Here is a 24,660-nt window from a genome sequence, read left to right as displayed (position 1 = left end):
GGCACCATGAGCAGCCCCACTCCGATACAGCCGCCCCCAAGAGCATCAACGAAACCCCACAGGAAGCAGAGCGACTTCGGTTCCAGACCCTCATATTTTGACACAGCTGAGCCTACTCCTGTACCAGCCCTGGGCGTAGCAGTTACGAATGATTCGCTTTATTTTACTGTGTCTCATTCTTTTTTTACTGTAACACCACATAATGTTCTACTCTTGGGTTGAAAACATTAGCCAGTGAAAATCAAGCCTAGCAGCATGAAAAACAGTGTGTTTATTCAGATTCTCTCTCCCCTTCTTATGAGATAAACATGCTACTGTCTCCAACATGGAGGCTCCACAGCCTCTCTGGGCTTTGTTTTTGGTGTCTGGCTCTCAATGGAAGGGATTTTTCCCTCTAATTGAGAAGCTCCCTGCTGCAACTTGTAGAATCCACTTACATACCACTGACAAAACCAACATTTCAACGGTGGTTTGTTTCTTCAAGTCACGGCATCCACCAGAACAAATAAAGTACAAAACCACTGCAAGTCGAATAACTTGATAGTAAAAAGTGAGTTTATTGTCAGTAAGAAAATAATGAGAAGGTTACAAATAACACACATTTTTCTAGCTAGCATCTGATTTTATATAAAAATATTCCAAAGGCTTTTACAATAAACAATCTATGATCAGTCCTTAATCACACTATACATATTTAGCATTTCACTGATAATTTGAAAGTACAGCTGAGGTCCAGAGCAAACCATCTCAAGGCATCCACTTTGTAGCTGGGAAACGAGTTGGAGGATGTCTACTTCGGGACTGTGAGATAAGCTTTTGTCTGAGCCGTCTGACTTCCGCCATCAGTTCCCGCTCTTGGCACGCCAGTCCTTCTCGTCTTCTGTCTAAGGACACTTAAGTGCCAGAAACTTGGACTTAATATTGCAACCAATGGTTTTCCATAAACACTACGAATGCTTATTGGAAAACAGTTACCTGTGGCATAGAAATGCTGTGCTTTACTAGTACTGCTGTATGCAAGAGAGCCCTAAGACCTGTAAAAACAAGTTCTTTGAAAGCTGTGCCTGTGTTTTGTTACAAAAAGGTCAGATGCTGATGGGTCAGTACGGCAGGTCCATAGATACGTGTCTCCCATCGCGTGCAGAGTTTTGCATGTAAGATGCATATTACTTTAAATTGTGCTTCCACTGGCTGTAGTAGCTAGTATGGCCCAGAGGAAATGATTACAGACTAATTCCTGACTATAACTCTCAGTAAGATTTTGATGAAAGACAGTTCTACATCTTCTCAACATCCCCAAATCATACTTAAGTACAAAGAGAGAAAAAGCATGGGTAAAATGATTGGGTCAGAATGGGATTCAACTAGGCTGAGGTTTAACAGGACCACTCTCGCAATGTGACACACTTCAGGAACTTCCTACTTGTGCTGCCCCTGGTAGCAAAGACTTTTTTTCAGGTGTGAAATAGAATCCAACAATAAACTGATTTACTATCCACTGAACACCTACATAACTAATAATGACTCAATTGCACAATAAGGTTCCAGTAACGCTTCTGAAATGAAATGTGAAAGAAAGGAGGGTCCTATCTTAGAAACTTACTGTGCGATGATGACACTGATGCAGAAAAATCATTCAGACAGATGTTTCCAGTCCTTGGCACCTGCTGGAGTTCTACCCCTCTCTCTGTACGTCTGGCCTTTAAATCACAGTGTCTCTCTGTGGGAAATGGAGGGAAGGATATTTTGTAAATTAAAAGTGTTTAAATTTCTACGGAATTTTTCTAGTTTGAGGTGAAACAGGTTTTCTCCAAGAAGCAAAACTGGAACAATCACTCACTCCATCTAATGGCAAGTATAATTTGCTCAGAATTAGAAGTCAATATTTCTACTCTATGGGTCAAAGCTATGCTTCACTGCATTCATTTTAAGAAATTACAGTTCCACATGTGCTGTTTCTTCCTATATAATTAATCTTCTGACAAATGGGCCACTAAGATCATGTGGAATATGGCTACTTCTACTTGCAGTTTTAGGAGGAGACACCCATTTTAATAATATGCAGTTGAAAATTACTCCTTACTAAAACCATTAGGTAAATAGGGAAAAGTCTGAAAACAGTTCGCCCAAAGCAATACTGATCATCTAATCTTAATACTGATCACTAGTCTTGAGTGAGCCTTGCAGAGATGGGGGAATAGGAGAAATATCCACAAAACCACAAATGCAGTATTTGAGAAGGATGTACAGGCCTACTCTGGAAGTGCATACATGTTTTTTTCCTGTGAAAAAACTTGGCAAAGTCACTTGTTGGTATAATACTGCACCTCATCACAGGACATTATTTGACAGAGGATTTCTAAGAGATGTGGTTTTACGATTGGCTTAAGCCGAGCTATACCTGTGCTCCTATCAAAAATGCCATCTATATTGCTGCATCTGACAGATATCAAAGTGAGATTCCTTTCCAAGTCTGGCCTGATACATTGGCTTCACGAAAGAATACTGCCAAAAAGTACTTATATAAAGGAGTTAAGCTTAAGTTTACCCCCAATATTGGACACTTAGTTTATATTCATTAACCGAATGCTTCATGCTAACATCCACACCAAAGAACTGCACTACCTATATGCTCACCAAAATAGTCATCTTCCCTTTGCAGCTTTTCAGCCAATTCTGATGCGTCATTCATTCTGTCTTCTAAAAACTGCTTCCTGTGTTCATTTGCAGCAGCAGCAGCTTTCTGCTCTTCCTCCAGTTGAGCTTTTTTCTGTATAACTTCTTCCCACTATGCAACAGATATCAAATGTGTCTTCAACATATATGTTGCAAGGAAAAAGCAACAAGTAAAATCATCTGGATTATTACAGATTATGCTTCACTCTTAAATCAAAATATATGTTATTAAGATGAGTGAATGTTACTTTTTGAAAAATTTCTCATTTAAACACACGGAGAAAGGGAAAAGTCTTAGGTCAGAGAAAAAAAATGAGAGGAAGTTACAGAATTAGGAATATGCTTTCCTAAGCCTAAAATATCCTCACTAATTTGCTCTAGTGCTTCCACAAACTTCCAGTCCTAACAATTTTTTTTTTGTTGTTATTTTTAATTTTGTTAAAAGGAGATTCCTAACAAAATATTTCCTCAATACCTTTCAGTTTTATGTTATGGACATGTTACGGGCAAAACCCAGTTACGTTTGTACCAGTCCCACTTAGAAAAAGAAATACTAAAAATACCTTTTGTTCTTCTGCTTCCCTCACGGCCTTCAGCAGTTCAGCTTCTTTCACCCTGTTGTCATGCAGGAGCTTGGCTATCTCTTCATAACGCTTCTCACGGTCCTGATCCTCACGCCTTAGTTTATGCAATGCTTGCAACCTCCAGTCGGTGTCAATGCGTTTCTGCTCTGCTTTGGCTGCATTTTCTTCAGCCACCTAATAAAACATCTTTCTTACTAGCAATTCATTTAGTCTACTCTAAGTACACAGGCTTACATACAGATAAGGTAAACTGTTCTCCACTATCACCGTTGGATGTCCCTGCTGGGAGACTGCACCTGCAGTGCCACTCCTCCACTCATTACAGCGGGCTGTCTCACCTATCAAGGCTGCCTTCTGCTTCTTCATCCTTCTTAGTCTTTCCCTTACTGAGGGTCATTTTTTTGTTTTGTTTTGTGATTTGTTTTTTTCCTTTTTTTATATCTTTTGGAATGAGGCCTCAACTCTCTCCATGACTTTGGGGATTTTGCTTTCCTAGCATGGATTTAATACCATTTACAGGTGCAATTAACATAAGAATGATACCTGCATGCCAAAACTTCCACCCACATCCATCTGCTTCCAAAAATCAAAGGCTGTTTACAAAAATTGAGACCCATATGTCTATTTCTAGACAAAATATAAATGCAGATGCCAAGCATATGGGCAGTGGGTTAGCTGCAACTATTTTTCCAACTGTGCAGTTACAAGTTCTGAGCTTGAAAATCTGAACAATTCCTAATGTCAAGCTACACGCATTCATTACTGTGATCTAGAAGACATCTCCTACAGCTGAATTTCCTGCCAAGTACTACCAACTGAAAGTTCTTTTGAGGCATACTTTTGTTTTATTATGGTTACAAATAAAACATGTTCCTTAACAGGAGGATGATTTATTTTGAAAAGCACTTTTGAGTCTTACATGCTTTCTAAGTTCTAAGAAGTAAAGAAAAGTTAATATTCATGGCAGGCCCAGAAAAGTTCAGCATCACATAGCTGTTTGGACACTTCAGTCAGATTTGTAAAAACCTCAAAACTTTAAAAATACCATCATAATCTATTAATACAGGTATCTAGAAATTAGATTTATTTAGAAAATATTGTCATATTAACCTGAACTAGCTAATTGCAATTAAAATACTATTAACAAGTACTAGTTTGAATACTAACTCCCCAAAATACATGCTATGATCCAATCAGCTTACTATCTGAGCTTTCTGTTTTTCTTCTTTATCTATTTCCATCAACCTCTGAAGAAGATGATCTTCCAGATCCACCTTTCTTCGATGGGCATCCACCTCTTCTTTCATTTCCTTTGTAACTGCCTCTTGATCTTTGATTAGATGCTGCCAAACACACAAAGATAATTTACTGTTGCTAAGCTACTAACCCACATTTTTAATTCTGTCTCTATCATTTATTAAAATTTCATTAGACTAGTATTTGAATATATCCACACATCTCATCCCACTACATACTGTAACTGCCCAGGAAACTGATAGTCCCTGCTGTTTTATACATTTGGAAATAGTGTCATCAGAATAATCACAGTGGTCTCACAGGCTGATCCTGATGTAATTCCATTCCCTGAATTACAGTGGAGCATAAAAGAGAATTCCAACTTAAATGAATTTGATTCATCATGAAAATATTCTGTACTTTCATGGCACATTTTAGCCAAAACCTCAAAATGTTTTACAAATATAAATCCTGTTTCACGGTACAGGAACTTATAACAAACACATCTGCAGCTTGAATGCAGAGATGATTTGCCAAAGTAGCACGAATCAGCAGTAGATCTAGGAATAGAATTTTACCTCTCACCACATTTTCTTCATATTCATCACGGCACATCTACACAGTTTTTTGGAGAAGGCATAACCCCTTCCCAGGCCTGTGGGAATCTATTGAGCTGTGTCAGCAGGGTACTAAAGCAAAGTTAACACATACGGCCTTCTTAGCTTGAATATAGCCCCTCACTGTCGGCAGCGAAACAGTCAGTTCAGGGCATGGCAGGGAAAGCCTGCTTATACAGACTTTTGTGGGCAGACACATATCCCCAGTTAGTTAAATAATTGCTACCTTTCTGTAGCCTAAAGAGGATGATCACTGTAGAATTAGCTCCCTTAAACAGCTGACTTTACATGGACTGGAACACAAATGAACTTAGCCTGGTTTGCGTTATGTAGCTACAATACAGCTGGCTGTGTATTTAATAAATAGATGCTAAAAGAAATTTAGCCCAGTTATGCTCAGCATAACTGAGCATAATATATGAATTATATAAAGTCTATGGCCAAAAGTTTTAAAAAGCCAAATATAAGCAAACACATGCTTCAAAATAGGGGTTAACTATCTGGATGTACACTTCTGCTTGCACGCCACTGGATCTGCACATATGCAAGATCGGCACATGTAGCTGTGATTTCTAAACACTTACAGAAGTTACTAAAGCCTTCCATTAGTAGCCTTGCTTTTCAGTCACTCATAATAATTAACTCATATTTAACTTTAAACAGTATTATTAATTAAACCTCTTTATTAGTGATCTTTCTGAATTATAAGTCAGTCATTTGAGAAAGGAACTGCACACTCCCCACAAACCACCCACTCCTTTTTGCTTAATGATGTTGTTGGTAATTAAGACATTTTTTCATCAACTACATCAATTTGCTATACCGTACTCTCAAGAAAACGTAGATATATCTGGATATCACAGATGAGAAGGTAAGAGTTTCTAGGATGAGGAACATATTGTTACAGACTTCTCTTTTACACATTTCTTGCTTCTCTCAACCAGCTGAGCACACAGCTAAACCCTGCAGCAACTAAATGATACCTCTGCACAGAAGAATAAAATGGGGAGAATATGGGTATTTTCTCCCAGGAAAACATTTAACAGTGCATTCTACTAATACTTTAATCAACAGAGGCTTTATTCTAACAAAAAAAAACATCAGAGAGGAAAAGGAAAAAAAAAAAAGCCCCCTTTTTCCTAACAGTCTGCTTGAATGACCACAACTGAATCCAAGAACTGCAAAGGAAGAACCATTAAATATAAACATCTGTATAGCTCCCTAATAATTACCTGTTCAAAAAGCTGTCTTTGTGATTCAAGTTCCATCCATCGTACTTCTATATCTTGAATAGTAGCAGCTGTTTCCTGGTCCCTCATGGATGCCTTGAGAAGAAAAGAAACACATGAAAACACAGTAAAGGAGAAATTCTTCTTCCTTTAAAAAACAGTACAAGAATGTCCAAAATCCCAAGCCACACCCTACTTCTAAGTTCTTGTTAACTTTCTGTCACACCATGAATAATGGAAAATACTACACATCAAAAGTACAGGCCAAGGTGAAGAAGAGGCACAAGAATAGTTTTGCATCCAGCCAAGCATGTTAGGGAAATGTCAGGCTTGCTCTAGCGCTAATAACCTGCTACATGTAGCTCTGAATCCAACAAGGAGTCTCTGAAGTCAGAACGCTGCGGAGGACAGTACACAGATAGGGAAGGGGTCACTTTGCACCCGGCAGAACCTGTGCTGAGCTGGAGCTTCAAACCTTACAGCGCCCTGACTGCGGAAACAAACAGGCAGCTGTGCTGCATTCTGCGAAGTGTAGTACTGAGACACAAGGAGTAGCCCTACAAGGACTCAATTCATGCCCACAAGGTTCAAAAGTTTCCATTCTCATCTTCTGTACGCCACGGTGCCTGAGCTAGGAACATGGGAACAGAGCCAGGCCTGGCCAGAGGCCGCTGTGGAGCCTCTCTATCAATGGCAGAGTTGATTTGCAATCTGGACATGCAGCCCACAGACAGCTCAGAATTCACCAGTCCTTTAAGGAGCTCATTACATTTTTCAACACTGCCAATATACAGATATATCTGGCTTTTCTCAGGAATTTTGCTGGTTAAAGCATGCCAGTGGAACATGGTAAGTGCCAAATAAAACTGTTAAATTATGCATTTATCACTTAAAGCAGTCAATCCCATACAACCTCTAGGCTCACAAAACACAGTAATCAACTGAAATTTTAGCCATGCATTTTCCCCTTGTCTATTTTCACTAATAAACCTTCAAGAAAAGAATATCTTGAGCAATACTCAGCCTTTCTCGCAATTTCGTCATCAAGACGTTGCAGTTCCATTTGATGCTGATCTTGCTGGTATTTCAGAAAACGCCTTCTCGAAGCATCTAGAAACTGCAGTTCCTTTACTTTCAGCTCTTTTTTCACAGCAGCCAGTCTTCAAAGCCAAAATAAATAGAAACAAGGGAACTTGTATATATGAAAGCTCAGTACCAAAGAGCACAAGCTTGCAGTGCAGTTATCCGTTAGTGACTATGAGCTAACGTCTAATTTATCTTGTAAGTTATCCAGTTTTCATTTATGAGACAAAATTAAATTCACAGCCACAGAGACATCCTGTAACAGCAATGTCCCCAATTAAGCTTTGAAGTCTTGTGTCCTGTTTCTATTCTATTTTAACAAGCACTAGTTTACTATTGCAATGATCCAGAACTGGAAACTATGTCTTAGAATAACTGCCAGTGTCCTGGTACATCTTTCTGCACAAAATTAGTCCTAAATTTATTTGCAAAATATCAAACTATTTCAAGGAACAAAACCACAAACTCAAGAATTAGTTTGCAAAGAAAGGCTCGCTGCCCTCTTTTTAAAAACCAACCAACCAAAAAACCTTACTCTCCAGGTTGCAGAGGTTTAAGAGAAGCGCTTGCAGATGTGGTGCTTAGGGACATGGTTCAGTGGTGGACTTGGCAGCATTAGGTTAATGGTTGGACAAGATAATCTTAAGAATCTCTTCCAGCCTAAACGATGATTCTACAGTTACTCGTAGTTGATCGAAAAAAACTATGGAGATGTCGAAATTCTCTGAAACCTTCACAACTGTAAAATGTACAAACTGACATTTCAGCTTCAGTATCAACACAACCATTTGCTCAGCAACCAATATATAAAGCAGTCTTTTCTCTAAATCCACTAGAAAGAAAAGAATGTGTGCAGTCACTGATACTATAAGTGACTTGTGCATTTGCAGTGTGAGTCTGCTCACGGTGTAGGTCTGAAGTCTCAGTGTGCAAACACATGGCAATCGACTGCTTAAAAGCATTCACAACCTGAAGAGACCAACCAAAAGGCTGGGGGCTGAGACAAAAAATATGAAGTGACTTGGCCTCTAATCTGCTGTATTCCCTCAGGCAAGGCAGTAACACAACCCAGATCACTTCGTTCCCACACCAAAATTGGACCCAGCAGACCACACTGTTTTCCCACATTACAATTTCTACAAATTAGTGGTTACTTTGCCTTTACTCATGGTTAAAAATGTAATAGCAGGATACAGTAGCCAGGCCTAATGCTTCTTATAATACCTTTGCCTCTGTTCTGCCAGCTTCTCTTCTTCTTCCAGTAGCATTTTTCGCCTCTGTTCTTCAGCTTCTCGAAGTAATGCCTGCTTTTGATACCAGGCTTCATCTTCTGCTTTCTGTTCCTGTGTTTTAGCTTCCAATTCATGCGCTAATTGTCTGAATGGAAGGAGATCACATGTTAATAATTCAAGCCAAGCATCAAGAAATTACTTGATCACTTAGAAATTTATGTCTATACTAGCAAAGAACTGCTGAAATAAGATGTCATGAAAGAGTCTGGCATTCCCTTGATACTGATAAAGTATGTGAGGAAGAGTTACAGTACTGACTGTTACAGACAACAGGGCATTTCAGATGAGTGCAGACATTTTCTTCCTCACATTCTTAACAAAAACTAGTTTCTAAAGGTGCCTGGGCATCATGGTACCCACTGATTTTAATAGCAAGCTAAGAACTCTTGGCCCTTCGGGAAGTTAGACACTACAAGGTCAACAGAGGTTTAGGCTCTCACTTACAAGCTTCCAAGTTCTGCCCAATATTTTCTTGTATTAACAAACATTTTTTGTTTAAGATAAGACGGCCTTAAAATATGTAACTTAAAAATGTGTCAAACCAAACAACTCTTAACCTTTGGCAGCTATTTAAAGTCATCTTCCTGAATTTTCTTAATTGTCCCTCTTCTCAAGCATACACATTACAACAGAAAAAGGCAATCGCACCCCCCTGTCCCTCCCAGTCTGATATCGTCTTCAACTTTCCCATTAATACCTCTCTCGTAAATACTCAATTTCATCCTGTCGGATCCTCTCCCGTTCCTGAGTTTGATAATCCACAATGAACTTGGGATATTTATTAAATACAGGGTACTGTCCTTTTGTAAGTGGTATGAAGTCATCAAGCATGCGCTGTGGATGGATATCTAATGGCGTAGCCTCCATAAGATGATAAGCTTCCTTAATCACAGCATTAATGTCCAGATTGTTACGATGATGAAAGAAATACTGTAAGAGACATGCTCCCATTTACATTCTACAAAAGATTAAGCATTTTATTTTTATCTAACTGTTTGGGAATAATTAGGTAAATTAGCAAGATCTAGATTCCAAAAATTGATTTTAAAAGGGATTATTAAGTTATCCCTACCAATTCGTAAAATATCACCTCCTCAAACGACTTGACCCAAACCTCTTCAAGCTGTACAAATATGCTCTGGCTCTTTTCCTTCTCTTCAAACGACAGTTGCGTAAGGGAACTGGAAAGCTAGGTGTGAATTTAGAGTGTACAACTGCCTGCACAGGGCAGCACTGGTAGGAGGTTCCTACCAGTGGATAAATCTCCCTTGAATTTTGGTGTTCAAACATGAAGCCTGGAAGTTCCTCTTCTTGCAGGACTATTCCTTCCTGTCAAAGATCTTATTTGCCAAGAGTATCTCTAAATTGGTTATTATTAAATGTAGCAATAATGTCTGTTTGATGCCTGTCAAACTAACTGCTTACAAGCACGTTTTCAAGATAGAACCCCTTGTTTGCCTACAGAGACGTTTTCGTACGAAAAAACCTCCTTCTCCCATGTTAAGGCTAAACATAAGGAAACATTTTCATTTAGCTTCAGAGAACATCAAATACTACTGCCTAATTTTGAAAATCTGAAAGCAAAATGATGAAACAACATGACAGAATGACTGTGTCTTGCCTCCACAAGTAGAAGTCCAAAAAAGAGGCAGAATTATTTTGTGGTTGATGAACTACTGACATGTACAAAATGGCTTTTAGTGGCATTAGAAAGCTTATGAAAGCTTTTAAAGATCTCGTTGCATGAAACTACCGGAAATTGCTCAATGTTTTACTCATTTATTGTATATTTGCCAGGTACTTGATGACATTGTTCAGAAACATGTAATAATATGTTAACATGGAAATGAAACATCTCCTAAGCTCTGTAACAACAGATACAATGTTTTATATGTCTCTGTAGGTGCACTTGCATATGACTGAAATACGAAGATGCTTACCTCAAAATCTGCCATTTGGTTACAGTGAAGCAAGGGAGCTCTGGAACATACAATATAGGCAACAACAACCATTAAAAAGTATGAAGGATGGTTGGAGAAGATATTGTCAAAGACTTTCAGCCATTCTTCTCTTGTTAGAACCTCAGAAAACAGTGTTTCTAGAAGAGGCCAAGCATAAACCTACATTATTTGGGAAAATTGACAAAATAATCCATTAGTGCAATTTTAGTATTCCTTTTAAAGAAGTAACAAGAATTTATCTTGCCTTATACCAATAATCAATTATTTATGAAAGAAACAGGAACTAAACCAGAATATTTGAAGATAAGTTTCATCACACACTATAAACATTCAAAATTAATATGGGGTAATTACAAATAAATTTATTATTTCCCTGGATATCTAAATCTTCTGTTTAGATTTGTGAAACTGAAATAATCCCTAATGATAAATAAGGATTACAAAATTAATTCATCACGCTTATGTCCACTTGAAAAAAAACACCCAAACATTTATAATTCAATTAGCAGATTTTTAAGCAATGTGGACTTGAAAGCAAAAGACTTCCAAGAACTACAGTTGCATGTATATGAGATTTATGATCATGGAAAAAGAAAAGTGGCAGGAAAGCAATAACACATTCCTTACACTCCCACAGCACTCATTGTTATTTAAAGAAAACTCCTTCAAAAAAGAACTATGTAAAAATGAAAGACTAGTGCACTATCATTCACTGCAGTATATCATATACACAAAAGATGGCTGGAATATTACCTGTGAAGTCACATTATGTTTTATTAAATGCTGAAGCAGTTGTTTGTCATGATGTGCCAGAACATTTTCCATCATACTAAGGACATTAACTGGAGGATTGGGAAAATACTCAAACCAGTGCTGACAAAAATTAACTGAAAGAGAATAAAAAGCCAAACACAATCCACTGTAATCCAGAGTAATAAAACACTTGACAGCCTTAGGGTCTGGTTATAAAGACTATGACTTTAAGAGGCAGTTTTAGGCAGCAAAACCTATTTAAGATACTCCCATCTCTCCTCTTCCCTAGCATTTATTCCTAAACCATTCCCACAGTACACTGCTCCTCCAGCTGCACTGGCATGACCGTTAGTGTCAGTACGCTGTGAAAAAGACTGGGGAACTAACCTGGCTCAAAAATAAAATGAAAAAGTCTGTGTGCTGGGGAACTAAATGGCTGGAGGCAGTTGGGAATATTAAACCTGTATTTCTATCCCATGAATCTACAGCCTGGGTCAAGTATTTTTTAACATACTAAGAATAATTTCTGTAAACTTGGATACTTATTCACTAACAGCATGTGTTTGCAAAGTGGGTATGTATGCTTGGCAGCACATATCTTCCGTAGGCTTAGCAGCAGCTGCAACAACTAATTTAAGTGTAAAGCACTTTAATTTAGAATGTTGCTCCAGAAGACAGCCATAGCCAGCTTTCAGCCAAATGTCTAATTTTGAGTTACCACATGCTTAGGACAACTAAACACAGTAAAACCTTAAAAGAGATCATTCCTTTTTGACTGGGAGTGGGTGAGGGGGTGGGGTGAGGTGGGTAGGTGTGACTACTTTTCCCACGTCTCAGAGGTTTTAGTTATAATTATGTTACAGACATTTGGTTTTGCTGATTAGACTTCATGAATACTGTTAAACTGCTATCTTTTTGCTAGAAAAACTGCAAAAGCAAGTCTAATATCTTGTTTTATTTACAAGCAGGTTTTTGTTTTAAGCATGCAGTTGCTCCGTATTTCTGGCAACATCTTTGGAAGAGAAGCTGGTGACCTCTTAGGAAATACCTTATTCATTTCATCAGGAAAAGCTCTTTCGCATGGGAAAGCTTAAACATGTTGCAGCATATTTGAGTTTTTAAAATCCTTGCTTACCTACTACTGTAGCAACAACTTCAAAGCAGATCAGCTGGTTGTTCTGGAATAATTTTACGAATGGGAATGCTAGCAAAGGGATATAAGGTGTCTCAGCAAAGATAGCAGACCAATGAGCTAGAGCTGATAAGGTTCTGTGAGCAAACAAAGGTGCAGAAAACGTCGATTCAAAACCAAACAGAAATATAATGTGCATCTTAGAACAACACAGAAGATCGTAAACGTCACAATAGATGTAGAATTACATGAGTTATAAAAACAAAACTGCATGACAGCAGTATTATTTCATTTTACAATTTTTCTCACAGCTGACTCCAGCTATTGAATACATTCCAGATCACTATATGAAAATAAAAACCTATAGTATTTAAATAAAATATAAAAATATATTTTACCTCTGCAAAACTCTCAGCAGTTTCCTACTTTTGATGGGATACTCATTCTGAATATTCACAAATGCACTGTGGGTGCCCTTATCTATTAGGCTACTGAATGCTAAGTGGTTTTCAGGAAGTTGTAATAAGGAACGCCAAACAAACATCCTGCAATTAAAATGCAGACTTAGTCAAGCAACTTCTCTTTCACAGGCCAGCAAACAGAAGCAATTTTATTTTGTGCAAGCATGAACACGCACACAAAAATACCTGTACTTTGCTGGATATTCTCCAAATCCTTTCAGTAAGGACTGCAGACGTTTCTTGTTTAATCTGCCTGGCAATTCATTCTACAAAATAGGGGATCAACAATAAATGCAAGGATTTCTCTTTCATAATCTCTTTCTTTGCACTCTAATCGATTATAATAGCTAAATATTGAAGTTCCTAACGTAATATTAAAAAAAATAAAATAACATGTACTGCTATCTGTTATATAATCCCAGGTATTTCAACAAGAAAAAAGATAATTCTAAGATCATCTTCTACTGAGCTCAAAGAAGAGCCACCATTGATTCCAGTTAGAAGCTGACCAGACCCTAACATACTAAACTATATGTTATTAAATGATGGATATAGCCAAACCACACAGAATATTGACATAGTAGATCAGATGAATGTTAACAGGAGGATATATGTATAGATATAGATATGTATCTGTATATATATGAGAATATAAATACCAGAATATAAATATGTATGAGATGCAAGACAAAGACAGCGAGAGAAGATGGCACAGTGATGACAGAAGGGAAATAAATGTAACAGTAATGAATTTCTGAATAATTAACAAATAATGAAATGGCTTCTAGGCAGACATTTTAGAAGTGCCAGTTTGTCAGCAGGGAAGCAGATCATATCTAAAAAATATCCAAATGTGTCACAGGTTGCTTGAACAACTTCAGAGGTACCCCAAGCTGACCGGAGGCAGCTCTGGCTGTGTCATGCAATACAGGAGTATGGGGTAAACAGAGAGAGGAAACGGTACTAAAACTCCCTTAATCCCCTTCTCTGCTCAAATGTCCAAGTAAATTAAGTGCCAGAACTTACTCTTTAAAGTAAGTGGCTAAATATTTTTTTGCAATGAAATTTAAATGCTGCAGACTGGAGAACAAAATATTTGCAACTTTTTCCCACCTCTTTATTTTGAAGTGATGTGTTCACTTGCAGTTTTAGCAGTCTGGTCTGAATTTTGCTTCCTTTGGATTTCCAAGGCCACTCTGAGATTCCTGAAGCCACTCTTGTCAATTTATTTGGCTCTGATGTGCACTTGGACCAATCTTCTACTACTTTGAACATAGGTGGTGGAGGCTAATATTAAGTGAAAATACCTCAGTTAAAATCTTGTAAAACAGATTAAATAACACTATAATTTGATGTTTAGTCTATTTTATATGCCATATTTTTGACCTTGATGGCCATAGCAAGAAGAAGAAAGACATTTATACTGTAAACATATATGGACTGTATACTCCTGAATAAGTACACCAGTGAATAAAACTGCTGTAATAAAATAGCAAAACTGTGAGAAGGTTTTTGTAGCTTCCAAACCAACTCAAACATCATGTTATTTCCTTGCTTAGAAAACACTAAAATATAATTGAGGTAGTATAAACGTGTATCACGTACCGTTCAGGTTATTTACTTTAGTGTGTTTCTCAATGTCACTAAAATAGTTGCATTTCTATAGGACCAGTTAAAAAGAATACAACAGACCTTTACAAACTTTATAATTAGTCTTCAGTGTCAGGGAGGTATTAATTCAGTGTTGGAGATTGGGAAAGCATGCAACAAAGTGGCTATCCCAGTTCATGTCAAACCAGCAGCAAAAGTGCAAATGGAATGCATGTGTGACATCTTTACACATCCTTCCTCAGCTCCAACTCCGTCATTATCCGAAGCTGGTTACTGTTTACTTCAAAGACATGGTGATTAAAGATATATGGAATTCTGGATTTAGAAACCTGACTCCTATTAATAAATTACTTTATTAAGTAAGAACTGGTATTTAGAATGTTTGTTGTTTAGGAAGGATTAGGAGCATGATTGTGCCATAATGATGCATGCTGGTATCCAGTAACACAGTAAGAAGAACAAAATCACAGTAACAAAAACACCATTCATGCTGGCAGTTTAAGAGTGCATCAGTTGCCAAACATTTCCTATAGGAAACAGAACAAGCCACACAATTAATGCTGTTTCCATCTGCCCTAAAATATCATTTTAAAGAGAAATTAGTCCATACAAATTGCTATAGAAAGAAATACCATCTCTCCCGCCTCCCAACACCAGAAACACAGGGAATATATACTTTAAAAACATCGCATTACCTGACAGGCTGGAGTAACTATGAAGGGAACTCTACAAACCACTTTTTCTTTATTTGTAGTGTGAAATATGGTACTCCAACATACGTCTACCTAACTTTTGTATCAGTGGTCATTTGCAGACAAGTATCAACTTTAACGGGATTTACTGCACTCTACCTTATTTCCTTCTGGAGTCAAAGACTGGACACTGTATAAATTAAGGCTACCATTTTCCATTACTGATGCAATATACCGTCCATTTGGGCTAATCGCTGCTGTACTAATTCCCTCTTCGTGGCTCCCAATGTCAAAAAGAAGTTTGCATGTTTCTATATTGATAAATCTCATAATATTATCTTGACTTAACACTCCAAGGACCTATAAGTTAAAAGAATTCATAAATTAATACTGTCAATGCAAAACAAAGAGGAATACCTAATTCAGCAATAACATTCCATTAAGCTAAAGGAGCAATTGAGCAAACATTTAGCACAGTAACTTTCCTTTTGTATGGTATGGGCCCATATCCCCCAAAGGCCCTCAAAGTGTATGTGTTGAATTAACTAACCAAATACTCCAGTTTTCAGCTTTGTAAAAAAACTGACCTGATTGGAGCCCCCATCAAAACTGTCAGGGAGGAATTCCAGATGACGGACAGCTCGTACTTTTGCAGGCATCTGGATTATTCTTATCAACTGCTTTGATTCTAAACACCATAAGTGAAGATGATTTGATTTTCCACCAGCTACAAAAATCCGGCCATCTCTGGATCACAGATGAGGTAAAGTTTCCATCAGAATACTACAATTTTTAGAGAGATTGTACATTTCCTTCTATGCCCTCAAATCACTTTTGAAACTGCCACAATCATGTCCTACCCTCATGTCCTACCCTCCTGAAAGAACAAAAGAGCTCCTAAATAATAAAAGCTGCTTTTGTAAAGGGTAGTTTAAACTTTATTTTAGTGGTCATTAAAAATCAACTTACTTTATTTCAACTGCTATGGGACTGTAATAAAAACTGCTATTGATTCTTGCTCAAAGTATCAGTCACAGCAGAGTTCAAACGCTTAGCATAGTATAAAGCTCAATATGTCCATAAAACATTACAAATAATGAAAGAAAACCTGTTTTAAAACTACAGGTTTTGCAGTCTGCCTTTAGAATGTTTAAAATAGTAATTTACCTGGTAACGGCAAAGACCTTATAAAGTAACACAGAACCTTCTACAGGAGTTGGCAACTGGTATTTACAGTGAAAAGTATCAAATTCCCATGCAAAAACAGAATTGTCTTTGAAACAGCTGAGGATGGTGTTACTCAGTGGAAGAAAAAAAACCTGGAAGAATATGGAAAAGAAAAAAAATGGAATATGCTGTCAAGGAAGTACCCTTTAAACTGGACAAAAGTGCATGACAAAATAAAATACAGCAAGAAACCATGACAGTATAGCTATGACTACAACTGTGTAATGCAGCTGCAGTGCAAGGCTTAGATCTCCCAGGCAGTGGGCCCCCTTCCCCTGTTACAGCCTAGGCAGGCCTGCTCTCCCTTGCACTGGTTCAGAACTTGTTGTACCCTTTGCTAAGCCAGTTTAACTCACAAAACCGGCACAAATCTTTATCTGTGTTTTTATGACTGTTGAACTGCCTTGTGGAGGTTTCTGCTGAGTGCCAGAGAGGACGTAATAGAAATGGTGGGAACGTGAACCCAGAAGCAGGAGTGGATGGGAGACAATAGCCAGAATTGCTCACTGAGCAACTGCTTGTTGCATCTTCTGCAAACTAGTGTCAGCATACAAATAGTACCAAGAGCCTGCAAATGCACTCTGTGAAGCATTCATTTTTTAAACCCCTTATTTTATGTACAACTATTAAACGTAAAAAGTACTGTAAAAAGCGTAGCAATGTATTCTCCAATGATAAAATGCAGATTTTACTGTGAGGATGAATGAAGATAAAACCAAAAATCTTGTAAATATATTTTTTCAATTATTCTCAACATGTCTACTGTTTATGTGTAATCTGTTTCAGTAAGAAAAAAATTTGGATTATTTGTATTTTTGGATGTCATCAGATACACTCTTGCTTAATGATAAATTATTGGCAGCTTCAGCAAATTCCCTGTACCTATAACTTTTTAAGGTTAAATTGAAAATATCTTCTGGTATCTGAACATGCGTGGGATTACCTGAAGTACTCACTGGCTGAGACTAACAGTTAGTGCTACAAAGTTCCAAGTTTTGGTCTGAACGGTCTCTTGAGGCCTTGAAAATCTGTGAATCTGGATACGTGGGACAGGATTAACCCTGCTGAATGTTAGTGACTGAAAGTTGGATGTTCAGGCCAAATTAGTCACTTGACAGTGAGCAAAAGTTACCTATGAGGAAAGAGTAAGCTCACCTACCAGAGTCATTTATCTCCAGACTGAGCTGCCTGTCCTCCTTCAGGGACCCTGAGAAAGTCTACCTAGACAATGAATGCCTATCACACAGATGGATGAAGTCTAAATTTTGATAAACTGCGGTACCAAACAGTTCCTCTTTTTCTGCTTTGCCCTACAAAAATACCACAAGATAGTCACAAGCAGCTGTCGAAGAAGAAGTGATGCTTTGGAAATGGTCATTATATGTCTTCTCTCAGCAATTCTTTCTCACCCGCTATTGTTACAGTGTGCAGCTCAGTCTCCGTCTTTTCAAATTAGCTTTGCCCCATACCAGCGTAACAGAAGGTGTATGTTGGAGTGCAACTGGGCTTAAGTAAAGAGGCATCAAAAAGTACACCGCAAAGATTGGTGGGACACTACTACAATGGCTCAGACAGCAAGCAAGAATGCAACTTTGGACAGTGTCTAATAATAAATCTGATCTTTAATAAAGCACTTATCTGTATGTCTTAAATTGTGGCATGGGAGCAGAATATCATTATCTCTATTCTAAAGACAGGAAACTGAAATCCAGATAACTTGGATTATTTGCGTAATGTCCTATCAGAAATGGTAGAGCCAAACCAAAAGTGCAGGCTCTTGATTCCTGAACAGTGATTTATTCATTCAACCATAGCCACTATTGTTTGGATTTAAAGGTTGTTTCCATACTGTAACATCCTGATCTTGCCAAATTCCAAGAGCCATTTATCAATAAGAAGCCCCTACACACAGCCTACACAAACAAAGATACTGGGCAGTAGAAAAATCTTGTCCGCTAAAGAAATGCGGCCATCTTTGGAGGGAAGACATAATTATTATTTTAGCAACATGCACTACACAACAGTTTTAATAAAACAAACAAACGAACAAAAATTTATGCATGATTTTCCACAGTAATTGCTAGGTAACTATTCCAAGCTGACAAAATTTCTGCCTGACCTAGAACACAGTGAAAACACTCAAATGAATAGCCTTGTTCTCTGCAAAATCAGCATGGCTTTTTAGTGACCAGCCAGAAGAGCACTTTGGTTTGAAGTGGTGTTTGTAAAACTACTCATTGCAGGGCAGCCAGCATGTGTGTCAGCAATACTCAGGCACTGCATCAGTACTTATGCCAAAGTTTGACATCTGGTGGCGCAGGCAGACCTGTCTAAAGCAGTGTAACAGTAAGGAAGACCTATTTAAAGCACTCCCTGACATAAACGTGCCATCCCTCTCATCCCCTGTGTTGTTCCAGACACTTATGTCTGTGCAGCAAATCGAAGCAAAAGAAACCACTAGGCTGAAAAGCAGCAACTTCTTTTTGCTGAGTTTTGTTTTCAGCTTTGTTTGTTCCCACATTCAGTGCTTAGCGCATGCATAGAAAAAAGAGCAGCTTTGGAATAAGCAGCTGAATGGGGTAGGTGGTGGTGACTGAAGTTAACATTATGGCACTACAATTGTGTTTTTAACAATGCCCTTAAATCCCAGTATCGTTCAGGTTGGAATCAATCTCCAGAGGTCCTTTGAGCCCATCCCCAGGTCAAAGCAGGGTCAATCTAGAAGATGGTTCCAACTTCTAGGTTAAACTGAGTTAGTAAAGGTCACACCCAACCAAGTTTTGAGTATTTCTAAAGATGGAGGTTCCTTAGAAGTTCCCAGCAGATCTCTGCACCTATTGAGTTATGATTCCAGTGGTTGGGGTGACATGACAGGATGACAGTTAAGGAGATATGCCCAAAGAACATGGAAAAGATTCAGTTGTATTTTAAAAAATATTTTCAAGTACTGTGATTTTAGCACACAGTGTTACTCCTAATGAGGTATGCTTGTTCACCCTTTAGCAATTATCCTTTACTTACCTTCTGTATACCCACAGACTGACGAACATTCAGCTTTCTTCTTCTTTGAAAGGTGTCCAAGTCCCATAGTTGTGCTGTATCAGTGGATGTAGTGATGGCATACCTGCCCGAGCCATGGACAGAGATGGAAGACACTGAAGAATCATGTCCCCTCATCCAACTAACTAGCTCCTTGGTTTCTTCAGTTGATAAAAAAAATAAAATGAAATGGATATGAAGGTCATTCAAAGTGAAACAACTATGACTGTACACTTTATTGCCAACACTACGCTGTAAGAGACTTCTAAGCACACCTAGTACATGATCATTTACCATCACAGCCCAACAAACAAGAAACAAAGGTATCAGTCTTCATATAGCTATTATTCCTTAGAGAAACATAACCATCTCCTCATCTCTAAGTAACAGTTTCCGTAAGTTATTCTCATTTCTACACAGAAAGCCAACTTGCACAGACTTGTTCAATTTAGCCTGAGGATCAATCTTAAAAAGATGTGAACACTGCGATCAGGTAAATTCAGCATGCCTCGTAGGCAGATTATCTGATGTGAACACCCACAGCAATCTCTAGAAGTTAAGACTGAATGTTCTATTTAGAATTCTCCACTTGTTTTTACTTGTGGACAATATGTATGAATGATCACACAGCTATTTACAGGTGCAAGGAAGAAAGGTTTAATGACAACGGGCTATGACTATAGAAGGGCACAGTCAGAAAGCAACACATCATTAATTCTTTTAGAGTCCAAAACATTTTTATGCTGTGTACTGCATACTAAGGAAATGGTTCCTCTGACTACACTGTCTCCCACTTGTGACTGCATGACCACTAATCTTCCCCCAGCAACCAAACTGTACTTGTGGCAATTACACTATTTACACTGGGTAGCCTGCCTGACAGTCCATGGGGGTGGCTCCACCTGACCTACTGCTGTCATGTCAAAGACGGGAAATGTCTATAAAGCAGCTCATAATGCCTAACAGTCAAACTTTCTGCTGTGCTTACAAACAATTGAGTGCTTACAGCTATTGTCACCTGGGAGGAAGACATGGGATTACAAAGTACGGCTTCTAGGGAAGGGGGTGGTGCCCACCAACTAAGTATTATCTAACACATCCCTAAGGATAGTTCACCTAATACTGACTTATGTGAGTAAGAATTATATTTTAAAACATTCTTTGGTATGACTTGGTATCTGGAAACAGCACCATATAAGCATGCAGAACTCTGTGCAATAATTAGGATGATTTCTCTAAGTGCATCCAAAATCTTAAATTTGGTCTTCCTGTGGTTGAAAGGAGGAGAAAAAGCACAGAGGATTTCAGACCTTAACTTTGACTCTTCCTCTATTTGGGAAACAATGTGTTACACTAAAATCTTCACTGACAATGCCAGATTCAAACCCTCCAATTGCAGAGGAGTGATTCCTATGGCTTTTAAAAAAGATTAAAGTCCAGATGATATGAGACACTATACCTGGACTTTTTGATAGGTTAAAATTATTTATGAAGAATGAATTGTCAATGCGTTTCACCATTTAACCTCTAATAAAGACAGACACACACAGCTGACCTGTGAAGTTAATTTTAAATATCACTTTTGAACAAGGATACAGATCTACTTGCATACTCAAAAGTATTGACAGGTTTTTTAGTATACATTGTCACTTTGTTAATATATTTTACTGCTAATATAGTTAATAAACAGTTCAGCTGCAAACTAACATACTATCAACTGATTCTAGTTTGATTTTACATAGAGCAGCTCATTCTAAGCAAACATATACAGAATTGATTTTAAAAAGTAACATACATAATTGTGATCCTGTGCTAAACTTCAATTAAACGGATACCTGTGTGACTCAGTAGGAATTTTGACAAAGCAAAGGGTTCATTTACCCACAGGCCTATTAACCCACATGGGCCCAAACTTTTCTGAAGAGAGGGCATGAAATACATAGTATGAATGCCATGAAAAAAACTTACAAAAAATTTTGAGATCAAAATTATATAGGTTTTTTTTAACGACCCACATAGCAAGTCTTTAAATTTCTCCTTACCTGTATCAAAGCACTTAATGGAATAATCTGCCAAAGCCACCAGGAATTCTGTCTTTCTGCGAAGATTAAATGCCAAAGCAGTGCAAGGCTGCATTGTTCGCTGAACAAGGTTAAACCTATTTCAAAACACACATTCTCATTGTGTTAGGAAACTTTGGTTAGTGACGTCAAGTGAAGTAATAACTTATTTAGTCTGAATATATATCACTGAGAGAAAAAAATCAATTAACTCAAAAGAACGGAGGAAATAAATCACATCTAATTACAATAAATCTAAAAATCAACGCAAATATTTTAAAACTCAGTAGTGTAAAACTGAAAAGACTGATTAATGTACTTCTGCAAATGGAAATACTAGCTCTAGTTTACTGTAATTCATGGCTTGTATTATTAATTGATTGGTGCTATCCAAAGAATAACTCCTTGTGGTAGTATTTCAGTTCTAAAAAATTGCTTTGTTCAGTTTAGAGTTACAAAATTCTGATTTTTTTCAAGCAGCTGAACTAATAAAACAGTATTTAGGGAGACTACATGAGACACTGGCTTGTAGTTTCAGCTCTGAGCAGACTACTATCTATTTACACATTCATGTGGCATGCTGTCCAGGCAAGCTCCCTACCCCTAGATGTTACTAATGTCAGGACAATTAACATGTCTTGATAGAAATATTCTTACCTGTTTCCACTCAAGTCAAAAACATATATATTCCCTTGGTGGTCTCCAACAAGTAGAGAATCTCCAGAACTGTCAAAAGCCACATTCAGAAAACGTATTGTCTTTGAATGGTATCCTTTGACACTATGAATTATGTTTACTATAACTCTGTGAAGAAAGCAAGCAAAACAACCATGCTTAGAATTGTTTTATTATCACATATTTCTCCAAAACCTAGGATTAAAATATTCCTAGCTTATGGTTTTACAATACTAATCATTCATAGTGTTCTAAGAAAAATCTTCTTCCATGAAACCCACATATTTCTAATATAAAAACCAAACTAAATAAAGGAAGTCATTCACTATGTTGGAAGGTAGTTAGGAGACATGTAAAGCAGATGGGGAAAATCCACCATTCACGATCCTTTCATGTGGCTCCTGGTTACCTGATTTTCATTGCTATTATTAATGAATAACACTAACATGCGTACTGATGTATCATCTGCTAATGTATATGAAAGCCCAGTTCAGCACTCAGCACGGAACCTGGCTCTTCGTTATCACTGCAAAGGAACAAACTGGAAAACTGAGAAGCAATGAATTACTGTAAGAAATCACTTGGATTAGCTGTAGGGGGAAATTAGTTTTAATACCACTTCTTTCCAGAGTCTTCAAAAGCATGAAGAAAGCCATTTTTATCATTATTCATCTGAGATATTATGGAACAAAAGTTGCTGTGTGTCCACATCCTATCCTTGTACCATGCTGTCGGCATAAAACAGAGCCAGATGCAGAAACAAAGCCCATGTGCAGACTAAACTGTAAGAGGAAGGTTTTTCCAGGAAGCAGGAGGTTAAGATTTGGGAGATCTGCTACTTCTGTATTTTTTGGCTAACAGTCAGCAAACCAATTATTTTCTATCATTACTTGTATGCAAACTCAGAGTAAAACTAAATAACTAAAACTGTACAGGATACTGGCAGGCTGATTGAAGAATGCAGGGCACTTGCAAAATACTGTGACCATGGCAATTTAAGACACTGATAGCTATCTGAGACACCGGTTTCTAAGAGAGCAGAATAAGCAACCCAGCACCTGCATGCAACTGTTGGCGCATGTTACAAAGTGTGAGTATAAGAAGAGGGGCCACGCAGCTGTGGGCCAGACTAGAGACAAAATTGCACCCCCTTTTGTTAAGCCCATTCTTTTCTGCAATAGAAGGGAAAGGCCATAAAAATGAAATTAGAAAGATGTTAAGCTATTTTAAACTACAATTAAAATGTAGCGATGTTAAGCATCTTTAATGTCATTAAAAAACCCACAAGTGAAGTATGACTTCTGCTTCTAAAAACACCCTGAAATGAGTACATAACAGGGTAGTTACAGCATCTCCCGGGACTTCCTCAACACCACTCCCTGCCTTTCAAAAATTCCTTTGCCACTGAACTAACCCAGGAGAATACAGTTGTTGGAGCTGCATCCGGACTCCTCAGGTCAAAGGTCATACAGGTACCCCAAAACCAGCATTCACCCTGCTGCCCTTCAGCTTGGGCCAGATGTCTTTGTAGTACTTCGCACCTCAACCGAACTGTCGGAATTCACCCACGGCATTTTGTTCAGTACAGTTACAACCCAAAAAACTAAACTGGGACGGCTGCCCAGCCCTTGCTCAGCCAGGCTTCGAGCACCTCTGAGCACGGAGGTTTCACAGCCTCCTGGGGGACCAACTCCACCTTCAAAGGGAACGTTTTTCGCCGTTACCTAAGCGGGCATCCCCGAGCCTGCAGAACCTCAGGTGGGCTCCGGCTGGCCCTGGCTCCTCCACCCCCTCACTGCCCGCTCCCTCGGCCTCCACTCCGCGGCGCAGCGTCAGGGACGGCCACGGCTGCCGCCGGCTCGGCACCGAGCTGAGGCCCCGCCACCGCCGCCCCCCGCCCCTGGGCGGTCATTACCCCCGCCGCGCCGCCGGACAGGGCTTGCGGTGCCAGATGGGCCCCTGCTGCCGGCCGCCCAGGTCGGAGCGCTCCATCCCGGGCCCGGCGCCACCGCTTCCCGCGCTCGCCACCTCCCCTCAGGGCCCTCCAACGGCTGCCGCGCAGGGGGGCACCGCACGCATGGTACAGCCCGCTCCCGCTTTACCAATGGAGGGCAGTAAGGAGGAGGCGGGCGCGCTTCCCCCCTCCGCCCCCCGTCGGCCTGCCGGGAGTGGAACCGGCCCGCCCTGCCCCGGGGCCTGCCGGGAGTTGTCGTTTCCCTCACGAGAGTCAGGCGGGGGGGCACGGAGCGGAGCACTATCAGCATCGGATAATAAAGTGTAGGCCACGTCTTATAAAAAAAAATAAATTTTTTAATATAGTGTTTCTTCCTAT

General features: G+C 38.8%; 1 protein-coding gene across 4 annotated transcripts; it reads right to left on the bottom strand.

Moving 5' to 3' along the window:
• Positions 1–562: 562 nt before the first annotated feature.
• Positions 563–24,396, bottom strand: TBC1D31 (TBC1 domain family member 31). Of its 4 annotated transcripts, none has more exons than XM_040587395.1 (22): positions 24,244–24,392; positions 22,311–22,457; positions 21,636–21,751; positions 19,576–19,754; positions 16,495–16,646; positions 15,915–16,074; positions 15,487–15,687; positions 14,138–14,311; positions 13,211–13,290; positions 12,962–13,108; positions 12,567–12,700; positions 11,432–11,565; positions 10,658–10,837; positions 9,415–9,647; positions 8,650–8,802; positions 7,367–7,502; positions 6,346–6,438; positions 4,463–4,603; positions 3,240–3,434; positions 2,638–2,788; positions 1,604–1,720; positions 563–893 (listed from the first exon to the last, which is right to left on the bottom strand). In XM_040587395.1, exons 1-22 carry the CDS (start codon positions 24,318–24,320, stop codon positions 748–750), a joined length of 3,246 nt encoding a protein of 1,081 aa, XP_040443329.1. In that variant the 5' UTR covers positions 24,321–24,392; the 3' UTR covers positions 563–747. The 4 variants fall into 4 exon arrangements, with proteins under 4 accessions (XP_040443329.1, XP_040443331.1, XP_040443330.1 ...); XM_040587397.1 differs by lacking the exon at positions 24,244–24,392 and adding an exon at positions 24,053–24,186; XM_040587396.1 differs by lacking the exon at positions 4,463–4,603 and having other exon boundaries at positions 24,244–24,393.
• Between the last annotated feature and the right edge of the window lie 264 nt (positions 24,397–24,660).

The sequence above is a fragment of the Falco naumanni genome, chromosome 3 (assembly GCF_017639655.2).
Source record: "Falco naumanni isolate bFalNau1 chromosome 3, bFalNau1.pat, whole genome shotgun sequence".
Classification (NCBI taxonomy): Eukaryota; Metazoa; Chordata; class Aves; order Falconiformes; family Falconidae; genus Falco; species Falco naumanni.
The sequence above is the reverse complement of the archived record's forward strand: the minus strand, read 5'-3'. Positions and strand labels throughout refer to the sequence as shown.

Excerpts from the sequence above, each read along its gene's own strand:
- TBC1D31 (XM_040587395.1), bottom strand. The coding sequence starts at position 24,320 with ATGGAGCGCTCCGACCTGGGCGGCCGGCAGCAGGGGCCCATCTGGCAC. Across the intron at positions 14,312-15,486 it reads TGACTCCAGAAGGAAATAAG|CCTCCACCACCTATGTTCAA; the intron begins GTAGAGTGCAGT and ends ACTTAATATTAG. Across the intron at positions 8,803-9,414 it reads ATTGAGTATTTACGAGAGAG|ACAATTAGCGCATGAATTGG; the intron begins GTATTAATGGGA and ends CCTTCCATTCAG.